This window comes from Haemorhous mexicanus, chromosome 9 (assembly GCF_027477595.1).
Source record: "Haemorhous mexicanus isolate bHaeMex1 chromosome 9, bHaeMex1.pri, whole genome shotgun sequence".
In the NCBI taxonomy this organism is placed as follows: Eukaryota; Metazoa; Chordata; class Aves; order Passeriformes; family Fringillidae; genus Haemorhous; species Haemorhous mexicanus.
Genome location: NC_082349.1, coordinates 19,172,870 through 19,189,690, shown reverse-complemented (window position 1 = coordinate 19,189,690; position 16,821 = coordinate 19,172,870). Strand labels below are relative to the sequence as shown.

At 36.7% G+C, this 16,821-nt stretch overlaps 2 protein-coding genes across 5 annotated transcripts; one reads left to right on the top strand and one right to left on the bottom strand.

Annotated features, from left to right (window-relative positions):
- Positions 1–4: 4 nt before the first annotated feature.
- LRRC39 (leucine rich repeat containing 39) lies at positions 5–11,141 on the top strand. Of its 3 annotated transcripts, none has more exons than XM_059854392.1 (11): positions 5–142; positions 578–634; positions 1,196–1,241; positions 3,374–3,560; positions 4,402–4,507; positions 5,710–5,866; positions 6,439–6,575; positions 7,985–8,130; positions 8,502–8,654; positions 9,683–9,822; positions 10,846–11,141. In XM_059854392.1, the coding sequence occupies exons 4-11, from the start codon at positions 3,436–3,438 to the stop codon at positions 10,899–10,901; spliced, it is 1,020 nt and encodes a 339-aa protein (XP_059710375.1). In that variant the 5' UTR covers positions 5–142; positions 578–634; positions 1,196–1,241; positions 3,374–3,435; the 3' UTR covers positions 10,902–11,141. The 3 variants fall into 3 exon arrangements, with proteins under 3 accessions (XP_059710375.1, XP_059710376.1, XP_059710373.1); XM_059854393.1 differs by having other exon boundaries at positions 1,086–1,241; positions 5,749–5,866; XM_059854390.1 differs by having other exon boundaries at positions 1,086–1,241.
- TRMT13 (tRNA methyltransferase 13 homolog) lies at positions 10,969–16,821 on the bottom strand. 2 transcript variants are annotated; one of them, XM_059854387.1, is made up of 11 exons: positions 16,672–16,821; positions 16,238–16,284; positions 16,093–16,159; positions 15,212–15,274; positions 15,019–15,088; positions 14,497–14,603; positions 14,031–14,198; positions 13,691–13,763; positions 12,976–13,050; positions 11,693–12,107; positions 10,969–11,380 (listed from the first exon to the last, which is right to left on the bottom strand). In XM_059854387.1, the coding sequence occupies exons 1-11, from the start codon at positions 16,819–16,821 to the stop codon at positions 11,185–11,187; spliced, it is 1,431 nt and encodes a 476-aa protein (XP_059710370.1). In that variant the 3' UTR covers positions 10,969–11,184. The 2 variants fall into 2 exon arrangements, with proteins under 2 accessions (XP_059710370.1, XP_059710371.1); XM_059854388.1 differs by lacking the exon at positions 12,976–13,050.

The window sequence follows — 16,821 nt, the reverse complement described above, 5'->3', positions numbered from 1 at the left end:
TATTGTTTTTATTTGTGAATTTTATGCAGGCAATCCTGTATGGGTGACTCAAACTCTTGTCTTACCTTAAAGAACATACTGTGCTCAAGACTACCAGAAGAACACAGCCTAATGTCTACTTTCCTACAAGTATATTGTTGTGGTAAGGGCTTAGTCTGAAGGCTTAGGATATTATTTAATCTGATGATCACTGAAAATAAATTGAGGAAGTAGAAGTGTATGAAAGAAAGCAATAAAATTACTTTGAAATACTTAGGATAATTTTACTTAAGAAGAAGATTGAAAGCTAAAGTACTTAGTGTCTTTTTAAGTAGGTAATGGTATTCAAGTATTTAGTTTGTGGACTGGAGAGGGTTGGGTTTTTTGTTACAAAGTTTTGTGTGATAGAGTTATAACCAAATTAATGATACTTCTAAAATTTCATCTTCACATTTTATACTCCAGCTCAATTGGTTAGAACTATCCAGTTTTATGGCTTCTGCCTCAAATAGTGACCTTGTAGTTATTGTTGTCTCTCTTCCCATTTGATTGAAGAAAAAGATTCTGACAGATTTGTTCTCCTTTTATCTTCTCCAAGGGCTATTTGAAGAAATAGAATGTTAAATATTTTTCATTATTGGAACCATGAAAAGGGGTGAGTAATAACCCCTCTGCACATCCTGGTAAAGATTACTTTTCTGTCTGGACTTTGAAAATTTGCAGGAAAATTCTTCAGCAAGAGAATTCTTCAGCATTGGCAAAAGTAATCAGTAAAATATGTAGTGGTGTAACACCTTTTCTCTGTTTAGTCAGTGTTGCTGTTTAATAGTACTTTGAAGGAGAGTTACCTTGCAGAGAAACATTACTAAAGAAAGCAGTAATTTTCAATTCAATACTGGCTTTTTTAATTTCTAACTGTCATTTTTAATTTAAAACAAACTTATTGTGTAGCATAACAATATTCCTTTGTTCTTCTTGGTTCACAATTTTAATGGCAGTCCAGTTTAGGGGAGCCCAATCACACTCAGCAAATGGGGAAGACTTCAACAGTGGTAAATGCTTGGGGGGTTTGCAAAAGTGCCTCATGTGATGCCTTCTATTCTCAGCATAGGTTAAAATTAGAACTAGACTGACATTGCATTGGAGTCTGAGTGAGAGTTTTAAATGGCTTTGGTAATGCAGACAAGATTCATAATTTATCTCTGCTCTTGTCCAGAAAGCAATGAGTTACAGAAAATCCTTGAAAACACCAAATAATTAAGGTAAGTTGTTGTCAAACTCTTTCTGATGCTTGGAGGTGAAGTTGTTGGGAGATCTGATTACTTGGGAGTGAAATTGCAGTTGTTTTACTGCAATTACATACTTGGGAATTCACTTCTGAATTGTTGGCTGTGATGGCAGGATTATTATGGTTTTTATTTTCTTGATGAATAATAAAATCTAAGAACAAGACTTTTTTGATGGAATCCTGTTGTATAATGAAATCATCCTGAAAATAGTCATATACTTAGGTCCTTTGATATTTCATGGTTCTAAGGCAGTATTTGTTGAATGATATGCAAAAGAGAGTTGCCCAGAGTAAGTTTTACTAGAAATAGGTATTGATTTGACTTTGTAGTATGATACTGGGTTTGGTAGTACAACTATTAACAAATATCTCTTTTCTGCAAAATTTATATAAAAAGATTTCTAGTTTTCTACCTAAAAGAGCTTGTTGTTCAAAAAATGTCTCAAATAACAAGAAATGATAAATTAGTTAATCACGATCTCAGTAGAAATTTAATCTTGAAAAGATCAGGCAATTTGAATTGTAACCACTGACTGGAGCAAAAAACTTCATGCATACATAGCATTTCTATTGCATGTTGAGATGGGGACTGGGAAGGGTAGTTACTCTGATGACCACTGAAAGAGAAGCTAATCCTTCAAACTAGTAAATGTGATCACATTTATGTGGGGGAAAGGAAAAGTATACAGTCCTCTCTTTACAGGAAAAAATTCAGTCCCTCTGTAGGAACCCTAAGGCCAGACTGCACTGCCATGCTGGGGTTGCCATTTGTGTCACTTGTCAAATCCTGCCATTTTTTCTTAACAAACAGAGAACACATAAAAATAATAAATATTAATGTATTAGACCAGATTCTTCTGTATTCAAGCTTTATAATTTGATTTTGTGTTGTCTTTACAACAGGAAGCAATCGTGACATTTTACATTTTATTTGCCTACACATTTGAACTTAATTTCAGACTTTAAAAATAAGTAGGTTAGCTAAAGACGTAGTAAACATAAAATAGAATGACTGCCAGTTTGAACACAAAAATGGTCACTAAGCAATTGTGGTTTATCCAGGCTACACAAAAATGTAACAGAAACAAATATGAAAAAAAAGATTGGTTCTAAAGGACAGACCTGCAGCAATTATTGTAGGGAAACATATGTATGAAAATACATTAAATTCCTCTTTTGTTGTTACCTACCTGCTTGTTTGGAAGAAAGTTATTCTTACTTTTTTTAGTTTAAAGCATATATAGGACATTTTTCTTACTTGCCACTACAAGTATCAGTAAAAAGTTAGAAAGGGAGCATTCAGATCATCAGTGTTCAGAGCACACTGCTGCTGGCATGAAGCTTAGCCCTGCAAGCTTATCTGAATATCAGTATCTTGACAATAAGAATGGTTTTTAGAGAGATGCAGTGATTAGGATGAGTGAGTATCCTATTTTGCTGCTCTTTGGGACAATATGTATTAATTATCTCACTAATGAATACATAATTTCAAAACTTTAGACTGAATTTAATTTTAAATGTGAATTCTGACACTCAGGGATACACAAACATTGAAAGAGAAATCAGAAGGATTTAAATGCATTTTCCTAAAGGTAATGCATTGCTAACTGTAAAATGCATTGTACTGAGTTAAACTATGAAGAAAATGAATGCAAATACAGTATGCTAATTAATTTCCAGGAACAGTTCTGTTTCTGTTAATGCCAAACTCCTTTAGTGACAAGTATCTATATCAGGTAGGTGTCAGAATGCAGCGATCAGAATGGAACTGCCTGAGATTCCAGGTAACAGCTTAATGTCTTCCTGGGATGGGAATGAATGCTCAAATCTGCATTTAATAATTATGGTCAACACTTAGCCTTCCACTGAAGGAACTGAGAGAAGCAGTTGTTCACTGAATAAGAATGCAGAGATTGCAAAAAATACCATTTCTTATAATAAAATTTAACTAGGTGCAATTATCTCTATTTTTATACAGAAAAAAAAAAACAGTTGATAAAATCCTGTCAGTTCTTTATATTAACTCATTTGACAACATAGTGAAGTGGGTATTGCAGTATTTTTGTTTTCATGTCTCTGTCCCTATCTGGTAACCCATTCCTGAAGTGGTGCATTGAGCCTGAAATTCAGTCAGATTCCTGCAAGCAAATCTGAACATGTAAAGGATCATGGCTGAAACCGCAGTTTGCCTGGGAACATTCTCTGCTGTGAAGACACTCTGGGAAGTGAGAATACACAAGATAAATGAAGAATTACAGAGAGAAAAGGAATTCAGGCAGAGGTCTGCAGGAAGGTAGGTAAATTGTAACTCTTAAAGTATGTGAAAAGCATATGTTACATTTCAGAAGACTGTAATTGGTTTCTTCAAACTCATGCAGACTCTATTTCCTTAGTTGTTACTCCAGCAGGATTCCCAGTGATTAGAATTTATCTAGTGTCTGTGATAAAAATATTAGTATATAGATTAAATTCCCTGAACTCAGATACTGAAATCCTCTGCTCTGTAAATATTCTAACCAGTGAAGATTTGTTATGCTTTCTTCTCCACTGAGCTATTTACAGGGTTGCTTGGTCTTCTGTCTGGCCAGAAATTTTATGAAATTAAGAGATTTAGGATACTATTTTTGGTAATCCTAATTTATCAGTTGTGTTTGAAGTGGAACAACAAATTCAAAAATTAGACATGCAGAATACAAGCAGAAAGACAAAGAAAGACCTTGTCATAACTCTTGTTTAAGTACCCTTTGGAAATCAAGCTAAAAGAAGCTGATTGACCTATTTTCTTTCACTTATATATGGTGGACTGGAAGGCTTTCATTTTAGGAGTCTGCTTCAGAATGTGCTTTAGAACTTAATTCCACATGACTTTATATTCTGTGGCCCTGCTGCAACATGTTGAAAGTGAATTATGTCCTCCTTCTGAATGCAAATTTAAAGAACTGTAAAATAGAATTCCTATAAATTACCTCAGTCAAACATTAAGGGATTTTCTTCTCTCCAACTGAGAGTATATATACATCCAGATAAAATTAATGTTATTTGATAACAAGGTCTTTGTGTCTTTTTCCAGAAAATAGATAGGATATAGTAATTATTGGCTGTATTCATTGTGGCACCACTTTTTTCCCTTATAGGCTACTGCTTGTCTGGGAGGAGAGAGCTGCTTTAGCAAAGCTTAAAGAAAAAGTTATTAATGAAGGTGGAAGAGCAATTTTAAGGATAGAGGAAGAAGAATGGAAGGTAGGGTTGATAGGAATGAATGCTGCTTATGTTGAATGACTGATGTATTAGAAAACTTCTATTTACAACTTTACACTTACAGAGCTACTATTTGTGTTCCATTAACTGCTGACCGTGCTTTGCTAACAGTGAATTAGGACACATTATTGTGAGTGTAAAAGAGACCTGGGTGGCTTTTAGTCCTGAATATTAAGCATTACTCAGCAAAAACAAAGCCCCAAACAATTTTCTGCATTAGATAATATTTTCACTGCAGAGTATGATTTTTATTATGTAAATTCTAATTTAATGTTCACTCACCAGAACTACTGAACTGTATCAAGATGAAAACCCTCTGTGTTTGGGTGCATGAAGATATTTATTATTGTTTATTTTCTCTTTCTAAGAGTGAAACTGAGCCCGTAGATTCCCAGAACTATTACTGGTGTTTCTCATGTGCTGAGCTAATCTGCTGTTAATGCTGGCCATCAGTGCTCTGAGGCATGCAGAAATGCACTGACCAGCTCCTAGAAAGTAATGAGAATTAGTTTGTGTTGAGGCCAGTGAGAACACGACAGCCAGACCCAGCGTTCTGTGCAAAAATCTATTTAGAGCAGTTTCATCTTCAGTTATATTGATTAAAAAAAAAAAAAAAAAAGAAAGAAACTATAACAAGCCTGAAACTTGTCAATGACAGTAGTGCAGGTATGTAAATCCTGGAAACCAAAAGAGGGCAGGTTCAATCAATGATCAGAATGTCAACCCAAATTGGTGTTCACTTCAGGATCATGGGATCATGGAATATGCTGAGTTCATTGAGTTGAACTCCTGGCCCCACACAGCACCATCTCCAAGAGTCACACCATGTGCCCGAGAGCATTGTCCAAACAGTTCTTGAATTCTGTCAGGTGCTGTGACCACTGCCCTGGAGATCTTGTTCCAGTTCCCAACCACTCCCTGGGGGAAGAACCCTTTCCTAATCTATTGATGTAAACCTTTATAAAATGTAAACCTTTTCCTAATATGTATGATAGTAAAATCATATGGGTTATGCTTGCTATTTCTAGCATATTTTAGAAAACAGTTATCAGGATTCATTTTGTAACCTACATGTTACAGTATAGCTTAAGAAAAAGGACAGGCTGTTAGTGTTTCAAATAAAACTTCTGCCTCAAGCTTATATGCTAAGCTGAATTTCTTCTGGTTTGTATTTCATGTTGTAGACATTACCTTCGTGCTTATTGAAATTAATCCATCTCCAGGAATGGCAGCTTCACAGAACTAGTTTGCAGAAAATTCCTCAGTTTATTGGAAGATTTCACAGCCTTGTTGTTCTGGATCTATCCCGGAACTCAATTGAAAGTGTACCTAAAGAAATTGGTGAGCTGTGCTTTCTTTTATTTTAAGCTGCTCTTCTAAGAAATTTGGTCTCACACAAATGTACCATTTTTATGCCTTTGCTTGTCTAATAATCCTATTGCGTAGCAAGAAAACACATTATTTAAATCTGACAGTGAGATAGAGATCTCCAAACCATAAATTCCCTATAAACTAAAAATGGGGCTGGATGAAAGAGACATATCACTATGAAAGCTCCCCATGACAAAAAAAGGACCTGTTTGCACAGCAGGGACTAGACATCAGAATGCAGCTAGCAAAGTGATACTGAAAAACAGACTTCATGCTCTGAGTACATGGCAGGAATAGCCTAGTCACATTTATTTGGTTTTGGGCTTTTCCTTGAAGCACTCCACTAGATTGCGGTCCTGTACTAAAGAGTCCTGAGGTGCTGCTATTTGCAGTTGGGTGATTTTTTTTGTTTGTTTGTTTGTTTGTTTTGTTTCATGAGAACACAGAGCATTTTTACAACAGTAAAAGGATAAGGCAAAACAAATGATAATTGTGCTTCAAATAGAATAAAGATTAACATTTCTCATTTGTACTCTATGCAGGCCAGCTGACCAGCCTCCAAGAGCTGCTTCTCAGTTACAACAGAATAAAATCTGTTCCTAAGGAAATAAGTAACTGCATCAGTCTGGAAAGACTGGAACTGGCTGTCAACAGAAGTATCTGTGATCTTCCTCCTCAGGTTTTGACAGACTGTTTAGTTTTGTTTGATGCATAATTTGAATTTATCCAAAACCAATTATCATTATGTGTTGCATTTCTGTTTTTGGATTTGCTGTGATTTCACAGTACTCCACACTGATGTGAACAACCTTTCCATGACTGGTGAAACTGAAGCCCCATGAGAAGCACATACAAACACCTGAGCAGCTGAAGGAGCCAGTTTTTATTTTGGCCAGATAAATGACTTGGCAGTGCAGAGAGAGCAGTGACACACTACGTATCAATTTGTTTAGGTTGGATATTGTCACTGATTTACCCCACTAAGAATCTGATGTCTTAGCACAGTGAACTTCTCTTGTATGGTTTGGAGTACAAATTCATACCACGTGCCAGGAGACAGCTGTAAGCATCTTTACCAGGACAGCTAGATCTGAAAAGGGGTTGTGTGATTTTTCCAGCTGCCTGTGCAGAGGTGAACAATTTTTGTTCTCAAACGTTGAAAACAATTATGAGAGAATGAAAACATCTACTCACCTACTATTGAACTTTAATTTGAACAGACCAAAATGTGAGAGACCTGCATTTGTAACTATTAGTCTCTTAGATAGAGATGACAAGTATGTAACCATATTTACTTGTTTTAATTTATTTTAAAAAACCAGTCATGCCAGTAGTTGACAGCAGTCAGTGCCTTGCAAAATTGAGTGAGTCCAAATAGCAATAGCATAGAATCTTCAAATGGAAATATACACTATTAACCAAAATCCAGAATTTACAAAATCTATGTGGATACAGGTGGTAGGGTGTGATGTAGAAAATCCATAGCTCTGATGGAGACTGCAGCGATGTGAGCACTGGGAAGCTTTGGTTATGTACACTTGAGAGGCATTCAGTGTTGAGGCAATTGCACCAGGTCTGCCAGAAAACATCTTTGTACCACTTGAACGTTGCAAAAGCACCTGAAGGCATCAGTCCCCAAAGGATTAGGTGCTGTGATACTATGTTGCATTTTTAGAGTGTCTTGCCAGGGTAGTAGACTTCACAGCATGGAAAGTGTCATGGTTCACTCTAAAATACAGTCCATGCATTTTGATACATAAAAATCTAAATATTTGACTACTGAAAAATGGCATATTGCATGGAGTATGAAATTCTAAGGATGGTGCTGTCTTTAATATTCTCTTCCTTGAGGCTTAACTGCATTGTAGTCAGCAATTATGGCACTCACTACTGGGCGGGAGGTAAAGTTCTGCTGCCTTATCAGTTCCCAACCTGTCTACCTTCCAGGCCAAACTGTTATTGTCAGGTTCTATCAGCTATTGGAACTCAAAACCATTCTGTGTTGTTATGTTTCTTAACATTACCAGATTACTGCTGTACAACTGCAGCAGCTACATCAAGTTCCATTAAATCTCCCCTTCTTTTCAGCTCAGTGATTTAAAGAAGCTGTCACACATAGATTTGTGCATGAATCAGTTTACTGCCATCCCTTCAGCTCTCCTCAACATGCCAAATCTAGAATGGTTAGATATGGGGGGAAACAAACTCCAGGAGCTTCCTGATGCAATTGACAGGTAAATACAGCTCAAAGCTCATCTTAGTCTCAATTCCACTGTACTGAAATTCTAATTAATAAACACTACTTCAAAAGATAATTTTTATGTTAACCTCACTCCAAAGTCAAGATTTTATCAGCCCTAATGTGATGTTTTGGATAAGCTGGGATAATCCATTCAATTAACAATAAATTCAGTATCAACTAAAAGGTTAAATAATTATTGTCAATCACATTTCTTAACAGAGGTGATTATCTTGGATATGGGTTTTCCTTTGAGACTTGTTGCATTATGAGTCCTTTATGTGGCTGAAAAAATAATTTTATAGTAATGACTGAGAGGATTAATTCTATGAATCTTGATTTATTGCCCAAATACCTATTTTTCAGAATGGAGAACCTCCACACTTTATGGCTCCAAAGGAATGAAATAAACTCTTTGCCAGAAACCATTGGTAATATGAAAAATCTTAGTACTCTTGTTCTTAGCAACAACAAACTTAAAGATATTCCAGCTTGTATGAAGGACATGACAAATCTGAGGTAAGAAAAAGCACCAGTAATATAAATGAAAATAATTAGAAAATATTTTTTAAAGCCCTCCTTGAGTTGTAGATCATAGAGTGATACTAAGGGAGAGGAAAAGGCATTACCACAGTTGTACAGATGGATACAAGAAATCAGCATAATTACACAGATTCACAACAATTAAGGATCTGGTGAAGTAAGCTTTGTGTAGTGAAGTACTTAGTTAAAGAAGTAAATTCTGATAGTTACAGTCTCACATGAAAAGTAGACTATAATACATTTTCTCATTTCATAGCCCTCCCACTATAATTGCCCTTTGATATTACTCTTTAAAAGCAAGAGCTTGCAGAAAAATGTGGCAGGCATTAAAGTGACAAAAAGTAGAACTTTGCCATTGAGAATTCAAGCATTCAGAATTAAACAAAATTTATTAGGTTTAAGGACATGGATGAAACTTCCATGTACTTGATATGAAAAATTAAAAATAATATAAATTCTTAATTGGTAGAATTTGAACTACTCCTGTCCTGTTATTAGCATTTTCAGTTGGATTATTGGATGCTGGCTGTTTTAGAGAAAGAATGCTGGCCTGCATAAACCATGCCTAACTCAGGAAGACAATTCCTGTTCTCAGCTCTTTTGGAAGAACCTCCTTAACTAAATATATACAAGCATAGGCCCAAGGATGGAACAAGAATAAAGAGACAGGACTGGCTCATGCATTGCAAAGCTGGGAGGAGCCACTTGCACTGTTCTCATTCACTCACCTGTTTGTGAAAGCTCAATACATCTGACAGTGGGGTCAGAAACTGAAGACAAAATGCTGAGGACCACAATGTTTTTTCCCCCCACAATCAGTTACTGTTATAAAGCATCTTCTTAGCTTACTTAATACTGCTGATAGAGTGGTGAGTGTAGTATAACAAGGACCTAATTTCCTTTTGCTTAAAATAGTGTTTGAGAAATCTTAATTCAGTTTCAAAAGAAATATTTTCTCTGGACAAAACTTACTGCAAGATTAACCTATTCTGGTGAATTCCTAGATTTGTCAACTTCAGAGACAACCCACTGGAGCTAGAGGTAACACTCCCTCCATGTGAGAACACAGACGAGGAGGAGCAGCAGGAAATGTTTGGCATTGACTTCATGCACTTGTATATCCAGGAATCACTCAAGAAAACAGGTATGGCATGGCTTTTTTATTAATTCTGATCTCTCCACCATACAGTGAGGAAGAGAGGGATAAACTGGATAAATAAAACCTAGGATATGTATAAAAATGAAACATGAATAACCTTAATAAATTAGTAACATTTAAAAAAAACCCCAATCTGTAAACAGGCTTTTACTGAGGACAGGGGCACTTTTAACAGGAGTTGGCACAGTAGGTCTCCAACATACAGCACAGATTCTGGCAGGAACATACTGGAACCATGGAGCACTGTAATAAAAGTGCCTGAGTTACCTACACCATGGATAAAAAGGAGCTGATGACTGTCTTTCATATCTGCAATTTAATCAGGTTACATAGTGAAGGTCTTCTAGCATCCTTTGATTCATGAAGCTCAACTTTTCCTACTTTTGGATGTTGTCCAGATGGTACTTCCAGAAGAAGATGAGAAATGAGTATATTCCCAAGATACATCTTTTAGCAATGAACTATCAACACCTGATAAACAGATGTTTCTCACAACTTGCTTTCCCTGACACAAAATACAGTCACTTAAACAAAACACCCCCAGTTTCATCCCATTTCTAAAACATGATTAAAATGTGCTGTTCATTGTCTCGGGGGTAACAGCTTTAATGTTGCAGTTAGAGACCCAAATAACCACTTTGGAACAGATGTTCAGTTTGCAGCTGTTACTTGCAGCAGACACTTCACTGCAGATATAAAATGATCTCTCTGATCTTCATTCTGTGTTCTGTGAAGGCTTAAAAAATGAATGTAATGCTCTTGTTTTAGAAAACTAAGCCAGCTTTTTTCTTATCAATATTTCATGAATGGGTTATCAAATTAGCAAAAATATACCAAGATGACACTTTAGACATTAATTTTCTTTCTGAATAGATTCTCTAGCAGCACAGGCTGATCAAAGTACTTAGGCCTACTTAAATATTTTAAGAGGAAATACAAAGCTGTTCTGAACTTCAAAGTGAGAATAAAGTATGTCAACTTATCTTATTTTAATCAATTGTCTTTCAGGAAATGTGGAAAGTTGTACTTCTGGTTCTCCTCCTGTCATGAATCCTAATGAATAAAGAATGTAACTGTGAATGGAAGAAAAGATCAAGTACACTTCTTCACAGCAAAGAGGCTACAACAGGGTTCAAGTATTCCTAGGGATTTTATTTTTCCACTGATGAGAATTGGTTTGCATATTTGTAATTCCAGTGAAACTGGAAAATATAAGACCTTTTCTTGGGTACAGCAAAGATGAGAAAGGGTTTTTTTTTGGAAGAAATGAAGTAGTTTTTATAAAAACCTAGATGACTTTAAAAGGGTTTGGTTTTTTTTCCCTACCAATTCCAAATCTATCTCCTGTTATATAGTTGGCTCTGGTATCACAGAAGGACTTGGGACAGCTGTCAACAGGACATTCTCCAAGGACACAGCAGACTCTGTATAATACTGCAGTGCAGCCTTGTATCCTTGCTGTTGTAAATACTCAATCCGCCCGTGATCAATCAGCCGTTTGCAGAGGCAACCGATCTCCTTCCGCTCCTCAACACTCAGTATCCTGCTTGCAGATAGAGGAAGGAAGGAATCAACAGCTGTCAGAAAATAGCTTTGGTAATTAACATTAGTAGTTAAGCTTAGAAAAACTACTGAAATCATTGTAAGTTCATTTTGGTCAGGTAAGCATGACTGTTGAAATATTTTGAAATGTCCCTCCATGAAAATAATATTTTTCAAGTAAGATATGTCTATAAGTTTAGTAATTACATGTTTCTGCAAAATCAGTCCTTTTGAGGACCCAAAACAATTTAATGTGCCACTATACATAGCTTTTCTGCTGGTATCCATTTGCTAGGAAAAAAAAAGTACATACCCTTGTAAAGTATCAGAACCACTTGCTGTCCTGCTGAGCGTGTGCTCATGTTCTTTTGTGTCATTAGTTTGATCTCCACTGTCTTCACTTGTAGAAGCTTTGCTTGTGGTTTCTTGCATGCCACAAGTGGCCCAACTACTCATTCTCTGAAAATAATGGAATTCTACTGGTCCAAGTCCTACTGATTTGAAGAACTCTCTGCCTACATAATGTGTCCAGTCACACTTGTGATGGCAACACAGAGCAATAACAATTCCAGCTACAGGCTTATGGTCTTCTGTGGTGCTTTCATTGCCAGCAGATTTGTGAGGAGCCACCTCTGTCTGAGCAGCCCTGTAGCGTTTTGGTGCAGGCTCTTCATCTTTTCCATCACAGCAAGTGGTGTAACTTTCAACCAAGCATCTCAAAGCAAGATCTGAGAATGAACAAATATATCCCCCCAGCAAAAAATATCCATAAACACCATGTCATTATTTATACAGGCTGTATCGTGGTCAGGAATGTGCTTTCCACAAAGAAAAATAAAATTACACATCACAAACTAAGTCAAAAAGCAAGTTCAATAATAACTAAAAATTACAAACATGCTTTGAAAACATGAAAACCCTAAATGTGGTTTCTCTGGAGCATCTAAGAGCTTATCCTCTGAAATATTTGTTCTGCAAAAGTGAATTTAAAATAGTTTGGTTAAAAAATTGGCATATTGTAGGAGAATCTCCTCCCTGTAAAACACATGAGTATTTGCTCTAAAAGTTTGATATCTAGGACACAGTCTATTAAATATGCACATCTACTTCTTAAATGCTTAACTGTGTCATCTTTATCATGCTACCTATAAAGGTGTCATATTTGAGATGTCTTTCACTATATAGTAGCCATATAACATTAGAAAAACTGTATTAGGTTAAAGTTATCAGGAGAGAAACACAATCTTATTTCTGTTTGGGATACATATTCAGACCGTCAATAAAATTTTAGAAAGAAAATTGTTTCAAAGAAGAGGCAACTGTGCTAAAAAAGTACTCTCAAAGACATTACCCATGCCACCACACACTGTTCTCTGTTGTAATCTATTAAAGCCAAGAAGGGCTTCACTTCTGCCTAAAGCATCCTTACATCTATTATCCTTTTACTATTCCACTGGAGTCAAGAGATATTTAGAATATAATTACTGTCTAAACCAGAAAAGGTTTAGAGGGCAAGAACAATTTGGAAGATCAGTCTATTCAGAGTGTAAGGCTTATATCCTGACTTTCTGCAGTTCACACATCTGTAATTCATACCTGTCGCAGCACCACACAAATGCTTCCCAATTCCTACCACTGGTAGTTTTTTCTTCTCCAAAATAGGTACCTTATCTGGAGGGAAAAAATAAAAACAACCAACAAACCCCCATCCAATCCACAACTACCCCAGCACCTCTGGTTTTCCTGAACAATATAATTTCAGCACACTTAGAAATAAATGTCTGCCACTACTAAAAATACATTGATTGGCACATTTTGTTAAGACAAATTAAAAGAATAGGATGCAGTGGCTGGGAAGCACATTTAACCATTTCAGCCTTTCTATACTGCCTATGAAAGGTAAATATGACATTAATGCGTCTCCTGCTGACAGGTGCTCCTGCAAATTCTGTAGCATTGATAGTGCATCACTTGCTTAATTCTACACATAAAACAACCAATGAAAACATATTTAATTCTGCAAGTACTAAAAAACCTTCAAAACATATTTAAATCTCCATTTAAAATATGTGTATATGTGTATTCATTACGTATATATATATATATATATATATATATATATATATATATATACGAGCATGTGTGAATATACATAACATGTATATTCAGCATCAACATGTTCAAGCAACCACTGAGAATAATCTTCAGAACCAACATTTAAGCATGTTACACACAAACTGACTGGAACCCCAATTCAAAATTTAAAAATAAGCCTCTACTTCAGAATGACACAGGCCAAGAAGGAACTTACTTAAACATAAGTGCTGAATGTCTACTTGAAGCCTCTCAAATATAGAATCTCTCCTTTTGTGTTTTCCATCCACCTGTTTAAACAGAACAAGAGATTGCATAGGGCTGGCCACTAACAACTATAATTTTGCTCCAGGTATTAATGTCAGACTTTTTTCAAGTTGACATCTATGAATTTCCAACATTAAACATCAGGATTTTTTACCAATTTACTATTGATGAAGTATGGAATGTATAACTTGTAAAATTTAAATGTATTGAGGATAAAAAAAGAAATACTAACAGTTTCAATAGCAATGGTTTAAAAATTATACTTTACTAATGTAACAATATCCTCTTACCTTGAATCTTGTGGTTGCTCTTTCCACAAGCAAAAACTGAACACCCTCAACGTTCTCTAAGGCAATATCAACCCAATGAGACAGCTTTCCTCGCCCAGCTCCAAACTCAACAAAACACCTTCCTGGACCAAGTAAATGCAATTTTTCCATGTTACCTAAAATAGAAGCCTACAAACATCAAAAGATTATTTGTGAACCAAGAAAATATATACCCTGTGTTTTGTAATGCCTTATAGAAAAATTATTCCTTTACCAAACTGCAGAAGACTTTTTTAAGCCTTGCTTTCAGTAAGGGATAAGGGAAAAGATGATGTGTGTATGGAGGAAAGGGATTATATCTTCTGTTTTACCATATCACATTTCCTCTGTGGGAAGCAACTGGAATTATGCACCCAGTCACTCAAATTTACAGCAGCACAATTCCATGTCCAAACTCCTCTACAGTTATTAGTAAATCAGACCAAACCTGTTGTTTCAGGTGTTTGAAAGCAGATTCCCCATTCTTTGGGTCGCTTAAGGCTTCTTGTAAAGCCTGGTGGGACAGTATTTGTTCCTTAAGATGAAGTTCCAGGCCTGGAGGCAAATGAAAAACTTTTAGTTATAGCTTTTGGGTTACTAGGAACAAGGGTTCCTAGTTTGTAACACACATTATGACAATTGTGACATGAACTCAGTTTGTAGTACTAAAACAGTCTGCTGGGACTGTAAATCTGTCATATAACAAAGCTGTATTGTTTTATGTAGTGACATCTGAGTGAGAAAAAAAAAACAACAAAAGGAAGGGAACATAGGATTGGAGTTTTATAATTCTTTTAATCTAGTTTACTTTTTGGAGTAAAACTTAGCTATTGGAGGTCTGCCTGATAATTATTTCTGATGCGTTTTATGGCAGCTATCTCATATTTTTACAGGTATCCAACAACAAAAATAACAATGAAATATTTAATCAATTCAATTTAAAATGTCTTATATTTAGTATTAAGCTCACCATTAGTTGCTTTTTTCAACCTGGTAATTAAATTCTGCAGCTCTTCGATAGATAGAGAAGATAGAGGAACCTTTTTAGGGAAAAAAAAGTGACATCAATAAATATGAAACCTTTGAAATTTTCTCTATCTTTGTAGTCATAAATTGCAACATGTAATGTAAGGACTGAACCTAAAACCAAATAATGTAGTCACCTGTTTTTCTGGTATTTCTGCTACATCTTTTAAACCAGCATTAATATCTTGAACAAAGTAGACCTTTAAAAAAAAAAAAAGAAAAGAAATTTGATTCAGTTAATTACCAGGAAGCAAATAGCTAAATTTTTCAGTGTTCTTATGGTAAGGTATGCAGCAATAGAAACCCACTGCAAAGTAAGATTTTCCAAGTAAATTTCTTTCCTATAGTCTGATCCTGAATCCCAGCCAGAAGTGACTCTTCTGACACAGTTTCACAAGATTGAACATGTTCATACAAGTTAAGCAGTCAGGGCTTACTAGACAGATTCCAGAAACCATTTTCAGGTTTCCGAGGGAATACTAAAGGTGCAATTCTAATAAGGCAGAAGGCAGGCAATAAAGAAGCCATCCTCTGCTTTCTTGAAAGAGCTGTTTAAAACATGCCCTGTTGCTTCCCTCAGCAGCTGTCAGCCAAGCTTTGCGTGGCTCACTGCCAGCCTGGCTGGAGTGGGCAGCTGGCTGGGATACCCAGAGCTTCTCTGCAGGTTCTACTTTCCCAGGACAACCTCTCACCCAGCCTCTGAAATGAATGGCATTGTGAGAGCCTCTTCCCTGCGTGCGTTTCTGAGTAAAATGAATTCAACATTTTTATTTGTAACCAAGATCTGAAAAAGTGTACCAAATTACAGTGAGAAGGGGCAGAGAATATGAGGGGACTGGAATGTGAGTTGCATTTCAGCAAGTGCTTATAGACCTTCCATCCTGCCTCACAGTAATGCTTTGCTAGACCGGCTGCCCTGCAGCTCACAGCTGCTGTCAGCACAGAAAATTCTCTGCAGAACTGTAATGTTTAAGGCTCTTAAATCCGGTAGGAAGTGCTGAAATTACACTGCACTTACAGGCTTTGGCTTCTCTCTGGAGTTACATTTTTTTAAATGCTTTTGTAGTTGGTCTTCGTATACAGTGCTAAAAGCCAAATGGAGAGAAAAGTAAGTATCATGCGAATACTGACAAAGAACGGGAAAAGCATTTACATATACTCACTGTTTCGGATCAAGAGGGCACGGAATTCTTTTTCTGTCATTTTGCTCCTAGTTAGAAAAGTTTTAGAAAACACTTCAGCATGCATTCAGTGCTGTGTTTTAAAGAAGCTGTTGAGGGACATCAGTTTCATAAAACATCTATTTAGAATAAGTGAGTGTTGTGTTTTAAAGAAGCTGTTGAGGGACATCAGTTTCATAAAACATCTATTTAGAATAAGTGAGTTAACCGGAAGGGAGAAACGGAGACGAGAACTTAATACTTGACTGGATCCTAAAAGAATAAACCCCTAATGCAAGGTGAGGGCTACTGCCGGGCTGAAGCGAGTGCCCGGCACACAGAGGCTTAAGGGAAGGCGCTGCCTCTGCCAGCCGTGCCACGAGAGCGGGGCCACCCCGAGCCCGCCCGCCCTCCCGGCCCGAGAAGGGTCCCTGCACCTCCTCGTGCCCGTGCTCCCCACAGAAGCGCCTGCCGGGCGCCGGGATCATCCTGCAGAAGCGCTTCTTCCTCAGCACGAAGTGAGCGCAGCGCCCCGGCTCCGGCTCCGGCGCCGCCATCGCCGCTCCCGGCGGCCCCCGCGCCGCCAT

Bases quoted from the DNA above. Each gene is read 5' to 3' on its own strand.
- TRMT13 (XM_059854387.1), bottom strand. From the start codon at position 16,821: ATGGCGGCGCGGGGGCCGCCGGGAGCGGCGATGGCGGCGCCGGAGCCG. The intron at 13,051-13,690 runs GTAAGTTCCTTC...TTTTCCCTCCAG, and splicing joins CATTCAGCACTTATGTTTAA to ATAAGGTACCTATTTTGGAG. The intron at 11,381-11,692 runs GTATGTACTTTT...ATCTGCAAGCAG, and splicing joins GGTTCTGATACTTTACAAGG to GATACTGAGTGTTGAGGAGC.
- LRRC39 (XM_059854392.1), top strand. From the start codon at position 3,436: ATGGCTGAAACCGCAGTTTGCCTGGGAACATTCTCTGCTGTGAAGACA. The intron at 8,131-8,501 runs GTAAATACAGCT...CCTATTTTTCAG, and splicing joins CTTCCTGATGCAATTGACAG to AATGGAGAACCTCCACACTT. The intron at 8,655-9,682 runs GTAAGAAAAAGC...GTGAATTCCTAG, and splicing joins AAGGACATGACAAATCTGAG to ATTTGTCAACTTCAGAGACA.